This window comes from Maniola jurtina, chromosome 2 (assembly GCF_905333055.1).
Source record: "Maniola jurtina chromosome 2, ilManJurt1.1, whole genome shotgun sequence".
Taxonomy (NCBI): domain Eukaryota; kingdom Metazoa; phylum Arthropoda; class Insecta; order Lepidoptera; family Nymphalidae; genus Maniola; species Maniola jurtina.
In genome coordinates, this window is record NC_060030.1 from 15225165 (window position 1) to 15241372 (window position 16208).

At 39.4% G+C, this 16208-nt stretch overlaps 1 protein-coding gene across 1 annotated transcript; it reads right to left on the minus strand.

Moving 5' to 3' along the window:
- Nucleotides 1–1530: 1530 nt before the first annotated feature.
- On the minus strand, nt 1531–14509 carry LOC123871163 (calcium and integrin-binding family member 3). Its single transcript, XM_045914794.1, has 5 exons — nt 14339–14509; nt 11870–11904; nt 5267–5384; nt 4767–4894; nt 1531–2446 (listed from the first exon to the last, which is right to left on the minus strand). Exons 1-5 carry the CDS (start codon nt 14387–14389, stop codon nt 2209–2211), a joined length of 570 nt encoding a protein of 189 aa, XP_045770750.1. The 5' UTR covers nt 14390–14509; the 3' UTR covers nt 1531–2208.
- Nucleotides 14510–16208: the final 1699 nt, after the last annotated feature.

Below are 16208 nucleotides of genomic sequence, written 5' to 3' on the forward strand. Positions count from 1 at the left end.
GAACGAGTAAATAGAACACTAGAAACTATGATATCCGCATATATAGAAAAAAGCCATAAAAAATGGGACGAGTATCTAGGCGAGTTCAACTTGGCGTTGAACACATCGGTACACGAAACGACTAAATACACCCCGGCGTTCCTACTATTTGGAAGAGAACTACGAAATTTCCGGGACGGCAACCAATTTCCCACCCCGGCGCTCAGAGAAAACCAAAAACTCGAAGAAATTTATGAGATAGTACGAAATAATCAAAATTTAGCATCAGCCCAACAGAAAAAGTATTATGATAAATCAAGACGAAACTGGAAACCACAAATAAACGAACTCGTACTAAAAAGGGAATACACGCTATCAAATGCAAACAAGCAGTTTTGTGCAAAATTAGCCCCTAAGTACTCCGGCCCACATAAAATAATCGAACAAAAATCGCCAGTAATATACCTACTACAAGCGGTAAAAGGTGGCAAAGTGTGCACCGCACACATAAAAGACTTAAAAGTATTTCATTACTAAACAATCGGAGTGAACAAAAATACCTACGATAGCAACCGGATCGCGACACCGAACCAGGACAATGATATCCATTAACCATAGATACGACATCGCCCGATACCTAAATAAGAAAAATAAACCAAGTTCAAGATGGAAAACGCACATTAAGAGAAGAGTGTAGCTAATACCCGAGTAAAGCAAAAAGGAGTAAAACCCAAATCGACAATGAAAAGATGTGTATATGTAACAGTGAAAAATAAAAGACCACAGAGAAGAAGAAGAAAAATCAGTAAGTTTTTCCAGTTAATCCAGTGATTTTTTCCTTGCAGAAAAAATCTTCAAACGGAGGAGGGGAGTGTGACGATGAGTCACAAACAGCCTACATGCCGGCCGGCGTAGAAGCATCGAGAATCTTCCACGACAGCAACGCGTGATCGGCTCAGCAACCCGACCGGCCAATCAGCAAGCTCCGCGACTGCCGCGCGTTGATCACGCCACCGGTTAGGCTCCGCCCATTCCCCAGTGTATAAATACGGCAGCAGCCGCCAGATCAAGGGAGTCGCTCGGCTTCTTCGCCCCGCATAGGTCGGTGTGATCTTTAACATCGCTGCTCGATCTGGGGGAAGGAGTCCAGCGACACAGGTAGCGTTGAAAGCAACCAGGCCCTCTGCTTGGTGGCACAACAATACCGCACGTCCCGCCCGCGCGTTCACCCCTCCTCCGGTCTCCGTCCATAAAACGATCCTCGTTACGTACCGACATAGATCGCCCGTGCAACCCCGTCTATAGTCCGACCCGAATTGCCCGCGTCGTTGTGAAACCCTCCGCGAAGGGTAGATGTATCTTGTGTTGTAAATAGCAGCGGTCAGTAAAACTCAATGTACAGTAGATATAAGATTTAGACGTAAATAAATAGATAACGGTTTGTGTGTGATCATTGTTTTTCTTAGCTGACAAGTCAGGCAGGGTTCCCTATCCTTTATGTACGTAGTAAGGACGTTGCACACCCCAGCCTCCTTGCTACGTTACAAACTCTAACGTAAAATCATGAAACCTAAAACACGTTCAAGTTAGGAACAACATGTTCCAAGTCCATTAATGTACACAACAGAAAGATTAAAATGATTTTGTCCCTGTAGATTTCTGTCTTCGTTAAATTAGTATCTAAGTCTTTATAATTACTCTAATGTGAAAGATTGTCAAGAAATCCATAGCGCGTACAATATGTTCAAAGTCTATAAAAGACACTCGTCCGCCCCCGTCCACATCTGCTTCGTCTTAAACGCTCAGTCTGATTTCGTCCCTATAGATTTCTTAACATTTTTGTACGAAATAGGTAACAGCTTCTGGTCCCTATACTCTAATATGAAACGTGGATAAGAAATCCGGAGCGCGTACTACAACGTGCTCAAAGTCCATAAAAGACAGTCGTTCATCCCCGTCTACATCTGGTTCGTCTTAAACGCTTACTCTGATTTCATCCCTATAGATTTCCTTACATGTTTGTACGAAATAGGTAACAGCTTCTGGTCCTTATACTCTAATATGAAACGTGGACAAGAAATCCGGAGCGCGTACTACAACGTGCTCAAAGTCCATAAAAGACAGTCGTTCATCCCCGTCTACATCTGGTTCGTCTTAAACGCTTACTCTGATTTCATCCCTATAGATTTCCTTACATGTTTGTACGAAATAGGTAACAGCTTCTGGTCCTTATACTCTAATATGAAAGGTGGACAAGAAATCCGGAGCGCGTACTACAACGTGCTCAAAGTCCATAAAAGACAGTCGTCCATCCCCGTCCACATCTGCTTCATCCAGAACACTCGCCACAATGTCGTCCCTCTCCTGAGGATGCAGTTCCCCTTTAGTGAGTAAGCGTGTCGCTTCAAGTAAATCTTCTCGTCCGATGTACATGTCATCGTCTAAATCGTATATGCGGAATGCGTACCTGCAATAGTATTAAAAGTTAACGTTTTATTAACTGTCCGTCTGTTGGTCTCGGTGAGCTAGAGGCTTTTTTTAAAAAAAAAGAGCTCAGAAAAGTGAGCAATGGGGAGAGCTATGCTCGCAGTTTCACTCATAGCTTAGTTTTAAGTTTAAGTAATTAATGAGCACCACTATATATATATATATATATATATCATCTTACAAATCTAACAATTTTAACTATCAAAAGGTGTAAAATAAATGATTTTGAATTTGAGTTTTGAGAGTGATCAAATCAGAAATGAGAAAATCCGTAGAAGAACCAGAGTAACCGACAGGGTGGGGTGGGGTTAATAATAATAGTTCAAAGAACCGACAGGTGTTGAGGTCCCAAGGAGCTGGAAAAGCGACCTCACACTGAAAAGCGCAGCGTTGGCAGACCTCCCCAGTAGGTGGACAGAGTTGCAAGTACAGTCAGCGACAAAAGCACCCGTCAGTGCAAGCGACTATGGACGGGTACAAACCTAGCTTTATTGCTGACTGTACTTAGACAGCTGGATTTAGACACAAGACCGTGGCGACTAGAAATCCCTACAAGAGACCTGTGTCTAGCAGTGGTTATCTATCGGTTGACGATAGCAACCACGATCCCTTATCAGCTAGGTGATTCACTAACTCAGTGTCTAACACTGAATGATAGTCACCGAGGCTGGTTGGTTCTGCATTGCTGCTTTACAGGTTGATCCATACTATTATTAATATTATAAATGCGAAAGTGTGTCTGTCTGTCTGTCTGTCTGCTACCTTTTCACGGCCCAACAGTTTAACCGATTCTGACGAAATTTGTTACAGGGTTAGCTTACATCCCGGGGACGGACATAGGCTACTTTTTTCCCGGAAAATCAAAGAGTTTTCACGGGATTCCTAAAAACCCATCCGCTTAACCGATTTGAGCTTGCATCCCTGTAATTGACATAGGCATTTTATCCCGGAAAATCAAACAGTTCCCACGGGATCATTAAAAACCTAAATCCACGCGGACCAAGTCGCGGGCATCCTCTAGTATAAAATATATTTTCGTAGAAAACCTTCAATGAATTAAAAGTGTTTGTGCTTCAGTGGCTAACGCCTATTCAGTGTTAGACACTAAGTTAGCGAATCACCCCACTAATATTGCATTCAATTCGTCGTAACTTTGATTAAGAAAAGCTAGCGAATTAATATAGCTTATTCAGCTTCTTATCTCAAATTCAAGATCAGCGGTCCGTGAACAAAAACGGGATTGAGTCATCGAGGCTTTGGGCCTTTGTCCCCATATCTTAACTCCGATAAAGGATGGATAAAAGCTATGAAAGGCTGGGAGTAAATTTCATCTATTCTTCGCTTTTATTAAGTAAAGAAAGAAAGTACAAATTAATCATATTAATTAATTACTAGTTTATGCCCGCTACTTTGTCTGCGTGGATCAAATTTCTATCCCCTGTTTTATTTGAATATTCAAAAATCTTTTATTAGCGGATTTCTACGTTATAATCGATATCTGCAACCTTTCGCCCTACCTGTACAGCAGTTTGAGCTGTGCGTTGATAGATCAGTCAGTCAGTCAGTCACCTTTTACTTTTTTTAGATTACATTAACCTGAAAATACTATTAAAATGTTGGCAACCCTACCTTTAATACCCACTTAAGATTAAGATAGTGTAAAATAGAAGAGGCAACGAACAGGTACCTAATACCTGAAACTTTAATCCCATATTGGGTACGAACTCTGCTAATGATTGTGGGCCCTTGATCAGATAAAGTTGTTAAGCTGCTTTGGGGATAAGTTGTATTCATTTTCAATCCAAATATTTGGATCTTATATTTTGAATCTATATTTATGTCGCAGTTAAAACCTATTTTTTCTATTCATTTTGTAAAAGTTTTACTAGTTTCAAAGTTACACCGGCTCAAATATGTGTATGTAAACATTTGAGCCCGTGTTTGAGGTCGCCATTGCAGCACCTTGGGACCACCACGTGTATCGGTTTTTTGAAATATGTGCTTGCCATCGCCATTATAGCTTCGCAACCCGCTAAGCGAGGTACGTCGGTTATTTTGGTTCTCCTGTCGCTCTCATTTTATCACGTAGAGAAAATCCGAGCATAACTCGAAGTTTATAGACGCAGGTTATAGGTGCCATGTGAAGTCCATCTCCACAGTAGCTGGAACTAAGGGTGTGAGGGGTGTCTTTCCTCGTTTGCTGAGTGGCACTGAGTTTTCTTATGAGACTCATAGTTAGTGACCATGTCTCGGATCCCATGCCCGTGTCCCGACGTCCCATGCTCGCGCAGTAAAATTACCATGCTTTAATATCCCTCGGAGCAGCTTCGCTGAACACCGACATCATGTCCAAGAAGTCTTCAAAAGTCAGGTTGCCAGAACCATCGTGAGAAAACACTTGACAGATGCGTCTCTTGAACGGATTCTCCTGAAAATTGTTTAAATATATATTATATATCTTATATATAAGTCGATCGAGTCGAGTCTGGTTTAAATCTATTACAGTTCATGAAGACAGACGGTGGACAGACAGATGATGATGATCGGAGGCTTAATAATATAATTTCGTTGGCACGGAACTCTAAAAATACCTTGATGCGTCTCTTGAAAGGATTCTCCTGAAAATTATTTAAAGATATATTATGTAATAAATAAGTCAATCGAGTCGAGTCTGGTTTAACTCTATTACAGTTCATGAAGATGGACAGACGGACGGACGGACGGATGATGAATAGCGGAGGCTTAATATTATAGTCCCGTTGGCCCGGAACCCTAAAAATATCTTATCTTCTTAATCTACCTTTAATTCGGGAAGTTTTTCTATCTCTTCGACTGGTACTGCTATAGTGTGTGCTTGGTTTTCGGTCATTCGTTTCGGTACTAGGTCAGGATTCACTTCTCGGAACCTCTTGAAGACCCTGCCAGAGAATAAGAATACAGAAGTGATATTGACATAGCTACCTATTTTGTTTTGTGTTTAATATTAATTATTCTTCTTGTAGTTACCTAATTATATCGATGACTTATTCAAATTATAATATGTTATATTATGAATTTAAAAAAAACGGCTAAGTGCGAGTCAGACTCGCGCACCGAGTGTTCCGTACTACAGTCGTATTTTTTGACATTTTGCATGATAAATCAAAAACTGTTGTGCATAAAAATAAATAAAAATCTGTTTTAGAATGTGCAGGTAACCCCCTTTCATATGATATACTACTTGTAATATTAATGTTACTTTAAAAGTTGAAAATTTTGTTTGGTCATGTAACCACAAATTCACGGTTTTCGGATTTTTCCCCTTACGTGTGCTGACCTATAACTACCTGCCTTTCATTGCTCTAGGCCAACGAGAAGAACCCTGTAGGTTTATTGATCAACGAAGTGATCCTATATGGGTTTCTTTTTTCCTTTTGAGGTCCGGAACCCCAAAAAATCCACGCGGACGAATTTGCGGGTACCTATTCTTCATTGTTATTTTTGTCAAAAATATACTTAGTATTATATTGTGATAAATAACAACGTTGTTGTAATCGATAGATAACAGGTAGAAAAGTACACACATTTTGTATCTCAGAAAATAAGGAACGTCTGGCGGCAATGGGATCTTGGACCGTTAATTAAACTTGCACCCGGCGACCTAGTTCAAAGCAAACACTTCCACTACAATTACTTAATAAGTAACTAGAACTACACACGCCTTGTTCAAGTTGCAAGTTACATTCAAATTGAATAAAGTAAATAGGTCTCACGTGCCCGGTGCTGTATTCAACGTTATTATGTGCTTAGTGCATGTTTACTTTTTACAATGTAAGAGGCTACAAATTAATTATTTATAGAAGTTCTCCCCAGCGCTAGTAGCTATACCTACATACAAATGTAGTTTGGTTCTTAGCGGAAATTTTTAGACACCATCTAGGAATTAATCTATAGTACACGACAGGCCGAGATGGCAATCGGGGTGGGGTGCCCCGCCACCCGCACACCCCCCGCACTAACCCTTTACGGGATAAGTAGCGCGGATGACCTACGGGTGAGTGGGGCGTCTCGATTGTCATCTCGACCTCGTCTGTAATTTTCTAGATTTCTCTAAAAATCCAAGATCTACCTACTCGTTTCATAGCCTACCTAGCGTCAAAATATGTAGGTAGGTAACGTTTGATACCTGGCTATGGAAGCCTTGTCGTAAGTTGCAAGTTTTCTAACTGTAGTGGACTGTGACAACGACAAAGCTTCACTGGCAGGCATCAAAATTAGTTAGGCTTCTAAGATAATATGGAACTTGGAGGCTTTGAGAGGTTTCTTTGATATCGCGGCAGCCCTAGCCTAATCCATACTTCCATACTAATATTATAAATGCGGAAGTGTATCTGTCTATCTGTCTGCTACTTTTTCACGGCCCAACAGCTTAACCTATTCTTACGAAATTTGGTATAGAGTTAGCTTATATCCCGGGGACGGACATAGGCTAATTTTTATGCCGCAAAATCAAAGAGTTCCCACGGGATTCCTAAAGATCCATCCACTCAACCGATTTGTATGAAATTTGGAACGGAGGTAGCTTGCGTCCATGTTATTGACATAGACAACTTTTTATCCCGGAAAACCAAACAGTTCCCACGGGATTTTCAAAACCTACATCCACGCGGATGAAGTCGCGGGCATTCTCTAGTATTTGATAAGTATCGAATAAGGATCAAACCGAGAATTTCCTTATTCTAGTTACTATGGCCTAAGTTTCAAGTTAGATTACCAGGTACAGCTAAGTTACCAGGTTCAAGTTTCAAGTTAGATTTTGACGTCACGTGCGCACATAACATCCGTATCCTCGTCCACGCAAATAGGTGCTTCGGTTTATTTCCCCCAAAGCCTTTAAGCCGATTTGGTGCACGCGTCGGATTTGGTCATTCCGTTTCAAGTACCTGCTATCACTACTATCGCCATATTCGAATTTATTAAGCTCCATCAGCCAATCATCACTACCCTTAGTGTAAATCTGAAAGTGTGTTTGTTTGTTAGTTTGACGCCGCAACTAATTTACGTGATTTTTCGCATCAGCATTATCGAAAAGGTCACCTCGTACCGAAGGTTTTTTTTTTGCTCTTTCGTCTGGCTTTACAAAGATTAGCAAAGTTTGTAGTTATTTGTAACAAGTTAGGGAAACTATACAAGTATGGACGCTGTCTGTGCCGGCGCTCGCCGACACACGCACGGCACCCCCTTAGAGCGCTTTCCAGTAAGTTTAAAAAAAAAAAACACTCCAAAAAGGCAGAGCACGCCCGCCAGCTAACACCAACACAGTCGAAGTCCCACAGCATCCATCGTAGCGAAGGTTAAATATTGTATCCAAAAGTCGTTTGTGGTTCTTTTATAACAAAATTCCGCAATCAATTTTAGACTTGCCTTTACAGTTAAGTTTAAAAAATCTTTTTAAAATACGTACCTATGCTCTTGAAAACAGCATATTACATCGAAGATTATGTACAAAGTTGATTTGACCTCAAACTCGCTCCAACATCGAGAATCGTTATAGATATGTACCTACCTACTAGTATTCATAGCATATTATTGTGAATCGAATCTCTGAAAAGAGCAACCTCTGAGTTTCTTACTGGTTCTTTTCAGTAGGAAAAGCATTCGGAACCAGTGGTAGATGCATTTGACGATTCAGAGATTATTTTAGTAATAATATTTCTATTCTTTTCTCTTCTGTTCTGTTCTGCCCTGAACTGTCCTGTCCTGTCCTGTCCTGTCCTATTCTATTCTATTCTATTCTAAAGGCATTATTAGACTTACTCATCAGTACCTACGAACATAATTATATTCATTCATATTATAAAACCCTCATGATTGCCAACTTACGAAAGAAGACGGCACGTTAAGAAGAAGCGCCTCAATAAAATATCCTCGGGAAAATAAAGATAACACTCAGAAAAAGACTAGACAAAAGAAAACACGAAAGTAAACCGAAATTCAGCGAAACAACAGTTCTATCTAATCGTATTTTTGGCGTGAACTTGCTTTTAGCTCCCCAGTATCGGAACCATTGACGTGTCGTAAAAGCTCTGGAACTTCTGAGAGCGACGTGTTGCTAACGTTTGATTTGAGCTAAGCAAATTGTAGTTTTTAAACATTCGTTTTTGCCCAACTACTGCCCAAAAAACGAGTGGAATGTTTTCATGGTTCATATACCTTTTTTTTTTTTTTTGACGCTGGGGAATGCATTTACGCATCCCCCCGGAAGCTAGCCAGCCAGCCGTGAGGCAGACAGCCAGCTGAGGGCTATGAGGCATGTGGGACTCGCCGGCCGAGAGGCGACCGGAATACCCACTAAACCCCAGCGGCGCTACTGCGCGTCGCCTGGCGACTGGGTCACGGGAACGCCGAAGCAAACAACCGCGACCCAGCCAGCGACGTCTGCCGAGGCAGACCCTCCACCGGGGACCAGCTCGGTCCCCACCGCCGCACCTCCGGGACGCACCAACGAAGTGCGTCCCCCGACCTTGGGACGCGCACGTCGCCCGCGTCCCATCCTCCGCTTCATCCACTGTGCCCTCCCCCCCTGCCAGGTCATTAGCCATAGCCAACAATATCTCCGAAGAGAAATTATTAGCCATGTTACCGGGGCGCACCGACCCGAACACTGCTCTTCCCCTCGGACGCATCCAAAAGGGACCAGCAGCATCCAGGCACACTGGGAGGTTACCTGGCTGATATACCTACCTATATGAGTTTCTTTGTTCAACCTTAATTCTAATATTTGAATTAAGATTGTTCAAGCGTTAATTATTTATTATTAATGCCTGAACAGATTGTGTTAAATCATCTGTATTATGAATCATCTATATAATATACGGAAATGGTGCGAATGTATCTGATAACGTTGGCATTTTGAGAACAAATTAATTCCGCGTCAAACAGCGCAAAGAGCCCGCGGGGCGGGTGATATGAATCTACCGATGGTTAGTACAGCTTTGAACCACTCGCAATAGTAGATCGAACAACGAAACATTGGGTATAATATCAGAGTAAAATAAACAAGTTCATTAATATGAACTCGTTGTTAGGCTTCCGAACCCGAAGTATATAGTTATACATATAAGAGGGGTGCTAACACGACGGGACTATGTTCCTAAGCCTCCGCTGTCCGTCTATCCATCTATCTGTCAGCGGCCTGTATCTTATGAACAGTAATATTTAGAGAGTTGAAGTTATCACAGAGTGCGTATTTTTGCTGAAATAACAACAAATAATAAAAATCTCAAAATGGCCGCCATGCAAATTAAAAAAAATTAAAAGTATATAGGTATACCTTGTATGATGTACGGAATTCTTCGGACTGATTTTTTCAATACCACTGATTTTTGTTTTACGATTTTAACGCACTGGGTAAGTACTAGCGTCTAGTGTATGGATAAATTCAAACCTAAGATTTAAATTTTGCCTAAACAATTTAATTTTAGGTTACCTTTACTCTTGCTAAAAAGCTTCCCAAGCTGAAAAATCGTAAAACAAAAAATTTATACTTAGTATTGTAAAAAATAACTAAATTAATACCGTTACAGTTCATTTTACTTAGACTTGGTAGTGTGTCGATGTTCAATCAACATCAACGAGTTCTCAAAGTCGTACTAACCCTACACGCAATTTCCTATTTGTATGCGAACCGGTGTTTTCCTAACACGTCATTGATATTATTACAAGGCCAGGGATAAACATAGCGGAAAATTGCGCGCAGAGTTCCACTCACAGAAATTCACTGTAATAATTCACTTAACTGTAAGAATTTCACTGTAATGTCATTTTATCAGTAACTACCTACATTCCACTCAGTTTTTTTCAATTCAATTCAATTCAATTTTCTTTATTGCGAATTTGGGTTAGTTTACAGATCTTAATATAAATATTGTTAGTGTTCTGCCAAATTCTACCTTACGGCATGCAATAATACAATAATACAGTCATGTATTGTTATTAAAATATTATTTCTACATATTTTAAGAAGAACTAAGTAATTTTTGTCGAAGAAATAGCTCAAGCATTTTAAAGCTAGCAGAAATATGACACATGTGTGTTTGTCTATATCTCAGTCACTTAAAACTTAGACCCTCATAAAAACTTCCAAGTTAACGTATGGAAAGTTTCCAAGTTAAATTAAGTAACTGTGCGTAAACCTGTCATTTAGTCGGGATGGAAAAGAGATGGAAAAGCTTTCTGTCCGTTTACAGTCCATACTAAATAACAGATTCAGGCAAAGTTAACGTCATCTTGGAAAGTTCCCTCCTCTGAAGTAGGTCAATTATTGTTACAATCGTAATTGTTGTGGTTGGCTGAATTAATGCTATTCTCGTTGCAACAATACATTGTTGGCTACAATTGTGAGTGAGCATCAACCATCAGTTAGCATCAGAGGTGATTGCGATCATGACATTGTAGCTGTCATTCTATCGCAATCGAGCCCCTGGTTCACTTCTTATCACTTCTTATCGTACGATGGCGACTGCGACGAAATAATCGCGTTCCGCCATCGCGTCGCATTACGGAGCGACCTCATACTTACGACAGTCTTGCGATGCGACGAAATGCCAAAGCGAATATAGGCGCGTTTGCCCGCTTGCAGTTTTTCACTAAGTTAGTCCATAGCCTAATATATGTTTAGTTGATTCAGCTAGATTCCATGTTCATTTTGACATAAATGAATTTATTATACCAACACTTTATTGTACACCAGTTAACAAAATAACGCACAAGTGTAAATTAAAAATTTATAACACCCCCGACGATCCAAAGTATTTGAGTTTTCCAAAACATCATTTTCAAATAAATAATTATGTATTTAGGCAACGTCCATCTTGACAGCTTGACATTTGTCAATTGACATAATATTATGAACCTAACGGTTATCTAACCTTCTTTTCTACAAGAAAACTAGAAAAGAGCTGATAACTCTTAAACGGCTGAACCAATTTTTTTAGATTATAGCTAAGAACACTCTCGATCAAGCCACCTTTCAAACAAAAAAAACTAAATTAAAATCGGTTCATTCGTTTAGGCGCTACGATGCCACAGACAGATACACAGATACACAGATACACAGATACACAGACACACAGATACACAGATACACACGTCAAACTTATAACACCCCTCTTTTTGGGTCGGGGGTTAAAAATACAAAGATCAATACTTTTCCTTACCTGGTTCCCGCTTCTACATCCGCGTGGATTTAGGGGTTTTATGGGTCCGATTGCAATTCTCAAATATTTTTCGTAGTGCGGATAATTTATAGGGAAAGTGAACAAGCAATATATCAAGTATCTAGTCATGTCCATAGTTGGAAGTAGCGTTGCATTGTACCTATAGTTAGGTTTTACCAAAAAAGAAAAGTAAGTAGAAATCTTACCTAAGTATTTCTTTCCTAGTAAAAAATGTACAGTCCTGTTTAAATAGAACACACGTTTAAAACAACAAAAGCAGGTGTAAAGCCTGTAGAAGTTTCCGTCTATGTAAACACTGTTCTCTTCGAAATTATAAACTACGGGTAAGTTTCGTGCATTGCAGCAAATTCTTCATTTACTCAACCAACAATTAAACTTACTGTAAACTTTACTTGGAATTTTCCAGCGAGCTGAATGTAATAAGTTAAAATGGCATAACCATGTTTTCGAAAATTTAGTTCAAGTTCAAGTTTAGTTATTAAAAAAGTGTCTGTCATAATAATATAAATACTGGAATTTAAAAAAAAACTTATAATGCACTTTTCTAGGCTAAGTAGTCATAGCAATTATTTTAATTATTGGCATTATTTTAATTATTAGTACATTTTTTATAATTTAAGCTCCCAGAAGACATAATACTTATCAACATTAGAGATGTCTCTCAACAAGTTCACAGTGTTCATAAAATGCATTACTAGGCATGCCTTTTAAGTTCTGTCGTTTCCATATTTCCCGGCAATTTTGAATTTGGAACTGTTCTATATTCGAATGTGTTTTAATTTGGAATCTCAAAACAGTTGAAAGTATTAGAATTAATGCTATCGTTTAGTCACAGCGTCGATTGGAATCTATCAGGAAAATACGAAAGTGAATCTTTCTAAGGAAAATGTTCGTGCAATAATTTTCTACAACTTTAGAAGAGGCCTGACACGGCTTCAGTGTTTTGAAGAGCTAACATCTGTATTCAGTGATGAAGCCCCATGTCTGCGGATTGTCAAACGCTGGTATTTAGAATTCCAGCGTGGACATACTAGTTTTAGTGACAAATCTCGCGAAGGACGACCAAAATCCGCCTTCACTGAAGATGACATCATTGCTGTGAGACAACTAATTCTCAAAGATCGTCATGTGACATATCGCGAGATAGAGGCTCTATTAGGCATCTCAGGGACAACCATTCCGAAGATCTTGCATGAAGCGCTTGGTGTGAGAAAGCTAGTTTGCCGTTGGATACCGCATCTGCTTTCCGACGATCACAAGGCGGCCCGCGTCAGATGATGTAAGAAAACTCTGCAAAGGTTCAACCGAGGAGAGTCAAATTACGTCTACGACATCATCAGTAGTGACGAATCTTGGATCTATGCCTACAATCCTGATTCCAAACAACAATCCACACTCTGGGTCTTTCAAGACGAGCCAAAGCCCACTAAAGTTGTTCGTTCTCGAAGCACTTCAAAGAAGATGGTGGCCACGTTTGTTGGAAAAACCGGCTATGTTGCGACTATTGCACTTGAAGATCGTAGAACGGTTAACGCAGAGTGGTATACCACAGTTTGTTTACCACAAGTCATCGCCGAACTTCAAAAATCTAACTCAAAGCGACGCATCATCCTGCACCACGACAACGCAAACTCACACAGCGTTCGTCAAACGATTGAGTATTTGAAGCAGGAAAAAGTAGAAATTCTTGACCATCCTCCATATAGTCCTGACCTAAGCCCTAACAATTACTTTACATTTCCTAAAATTAAGAAAAGTCTTCGTGGTCAAAGGTTTTAGTCCGGTGAAGAAGCAGTCGACGCTTTCAAATCAGCCATTTTGAACACCACCACTTTAGAGTGGAATAAATGTTAGAATAACTGGTTTGAGCGAATGGAAAAGTGTATTAAGTTACGTGGTGAATACTTTGAAAAGCAATAAAAAGTACTATAAGGTTCTAGTTGTGTTTTTTTCTTCAAACGACAAAACTTAAAAGGCATGCCTCGTACTTATCACAGGTGTAAATTAAAAATTTATAACACCCCCGACAAGTGAAGTTTACAGTAACTAGAAAAGAGCTGATGACTATCAAAAGGCTGAACCGATTTTCTTCGATAATAGCTAAGAACACTCTCGATCAAGCCACCTTTCAAACAAAAAAAACTAAATTAAAATCCGTTCATTAGTTTAGGAGCTACGATGCCATAGACAGATACACTAGATTGGGTCGGGGGTTAAAAGATCCTATTACAGTGTAAAGGATTACTTTAAAATGATAAGAAAGCTTGGGAAAGAGTTGCCGTAGCACTTTTGATAGTACTAATAAGATTAAGTGATATTGTGAAGTGGTGATGATAAAAAGAATATCTAACTGAGTTTGTTGTGGACTTCTTCTCAGACTAGGGCGCGTTTGGAACCCTCGTTGCTTAGTTTTAAGTTCACGTAATTAATTATCAATATAACGTCATAATTTCACAAATTAAACAAATAATACGTATCAAAAAGTGTGCAATGGTATTCGTTTTGAATAAATGCTTTGAGATTTGAGGATTTGAGATATACATTTTATTTATTTATTTATTTATTATTATTGACATTAAAAAATATACAAAGAGTTCTTGTTACATTCAGCGCCACAAAAACCACAGTTGGTTTTACATAAATATGTACATCACCTGATAATCTTCCAATTGCTGTTCCGTGAATGTAACTACTTTATTTCCCATTTCCAATTTGATACGAAGTTAACCCTGAATGGCTTTTGATCTTTGCCTCAATTCGTTGAATAAACAATAATAAAAAAAAAGATTATTAAAAAAAGAGCAGGCTAGTGCCAGCCTGTTGCCTCGACGGCCAAACACTGCCTGTTGTTAGCGAATTCGTATTAGGGAGTGTCTTGTACAGAGTAGAGAAAAGATATAGAACCTTCAGAAAAAATACTGCAAATAAATAATTTCAGCGGCTGTTCTAGTTTGTCAATGTGTTCCTAAACTATACGACTTACTACATACTACTACATACTATGAACTGGTGAGGTTCATGAAAATTGGCAGGTAGATAGGTCTTATAGCAAAAGTAAAGGAAATAATCTAAAAAAATGTGTTTCCATTTTCAAAGTAAGAACTATACCAAGTGGGGTATCATATGAAAAGGCTTTTACATTCCAAAACAGATTTTTATTTATTTTTCTGCATAATGGTTTTTGATTTATCGTGCAAAATGGCGAAAAAAATGGCCGAGTGCGAAACCCTCGGTGCGCGAGTCTGACTCGCACTTGGCCGGTTATTTCCACTGGTTGTCTCTATCCGCCCAGCAGTGCTCTATGTGCCAGTTAGGCGAGGGCGCCGCGCCCTTGCTTAATAGCCTATTTGGCAGTATTCATTTGTCGTGTCATTATTAAAAACGTATTGGAAAAGTAATAAAATGTATTAAGAATTACTCTACAAATAAAATATTGCAATAAATTGTATAATGTATATTATGTATGGCAATTTGAATTAAGTAGGTACATTTTCCCGTTACGTGTACAGTACCTTGTTACGTGTACAGTACCGTTACGTGTACAGTACTAATTTTTTGTCATTATTTATTTAATGTCCCTTTATCATTACCTTTATTCGTAGACTAGCTGTGCTCGCGACTTCGTTCGCGTGGAATAGTGACTTTTCGGGCAGCATATTTTGAATTACATATACCGTCGTTTGGGTAGCCTTCGTACATTGGCGCGGCTCTCAGCGCGCTTTATATAGCCACGGACGCTCAGGCGCGAGGCGTGTAGTACGTACTCTGTACGTTAAAAATGTTCGCCGTGATTCTTTAAATTGACATAACTTTTTTATTTATGAATTGCTTGACATGAAATAAACAATTAATGTTAAGTGAAGCTTACTACAATATATTAGTGAAAACCGTATCTAAATCAAATAAGGCATTTCTGATATTAGCGTGCACAAACACACAGACAAACAGACAAAAAAAAATTAATTACAATTTCGGGTTCGGCATCGATATAATAACAACCCCTGCTACTTTTTTTTATATATTTCCATTGTACAGACACCACTTTTCTACAATTTTATTATATGTATAGATACAATCTTTATTTTTTTATTTTTGTTGACGGGGAGGAAATCTTCTAAGATACCTGATCTTTTTGAGGAGAGATGTCTGCCCCCCTTGCGCGACGCCCATTGAGCCCATCCTGAAGGATGTACTCCCCTGGTTTCATGATTTCATGCCACCACAGTAAGCTAGATCATTGGGTCGCCAGCTCCAGCGCGTGGGACTACTGGATAGTTATTAGTATAATGTCGGAGCGTAGTGAAGGGCTAAACCCTACCCTTTACAACACTCCGGCGAGAGCCTTATTCGGGAATATTTCAGCGCAGTGGGTATTAGCATCATTTCAGTGTGACGTAGATTACATTTAAATTTGAGATGTGAATTACTATGCACATAATAATAGTTCCCTGGCCCCGATGCCACAACATCAGCATAATGTACCTATAGGAGTGCTCGAATTAATTGGACCATGGGTTGAAATAT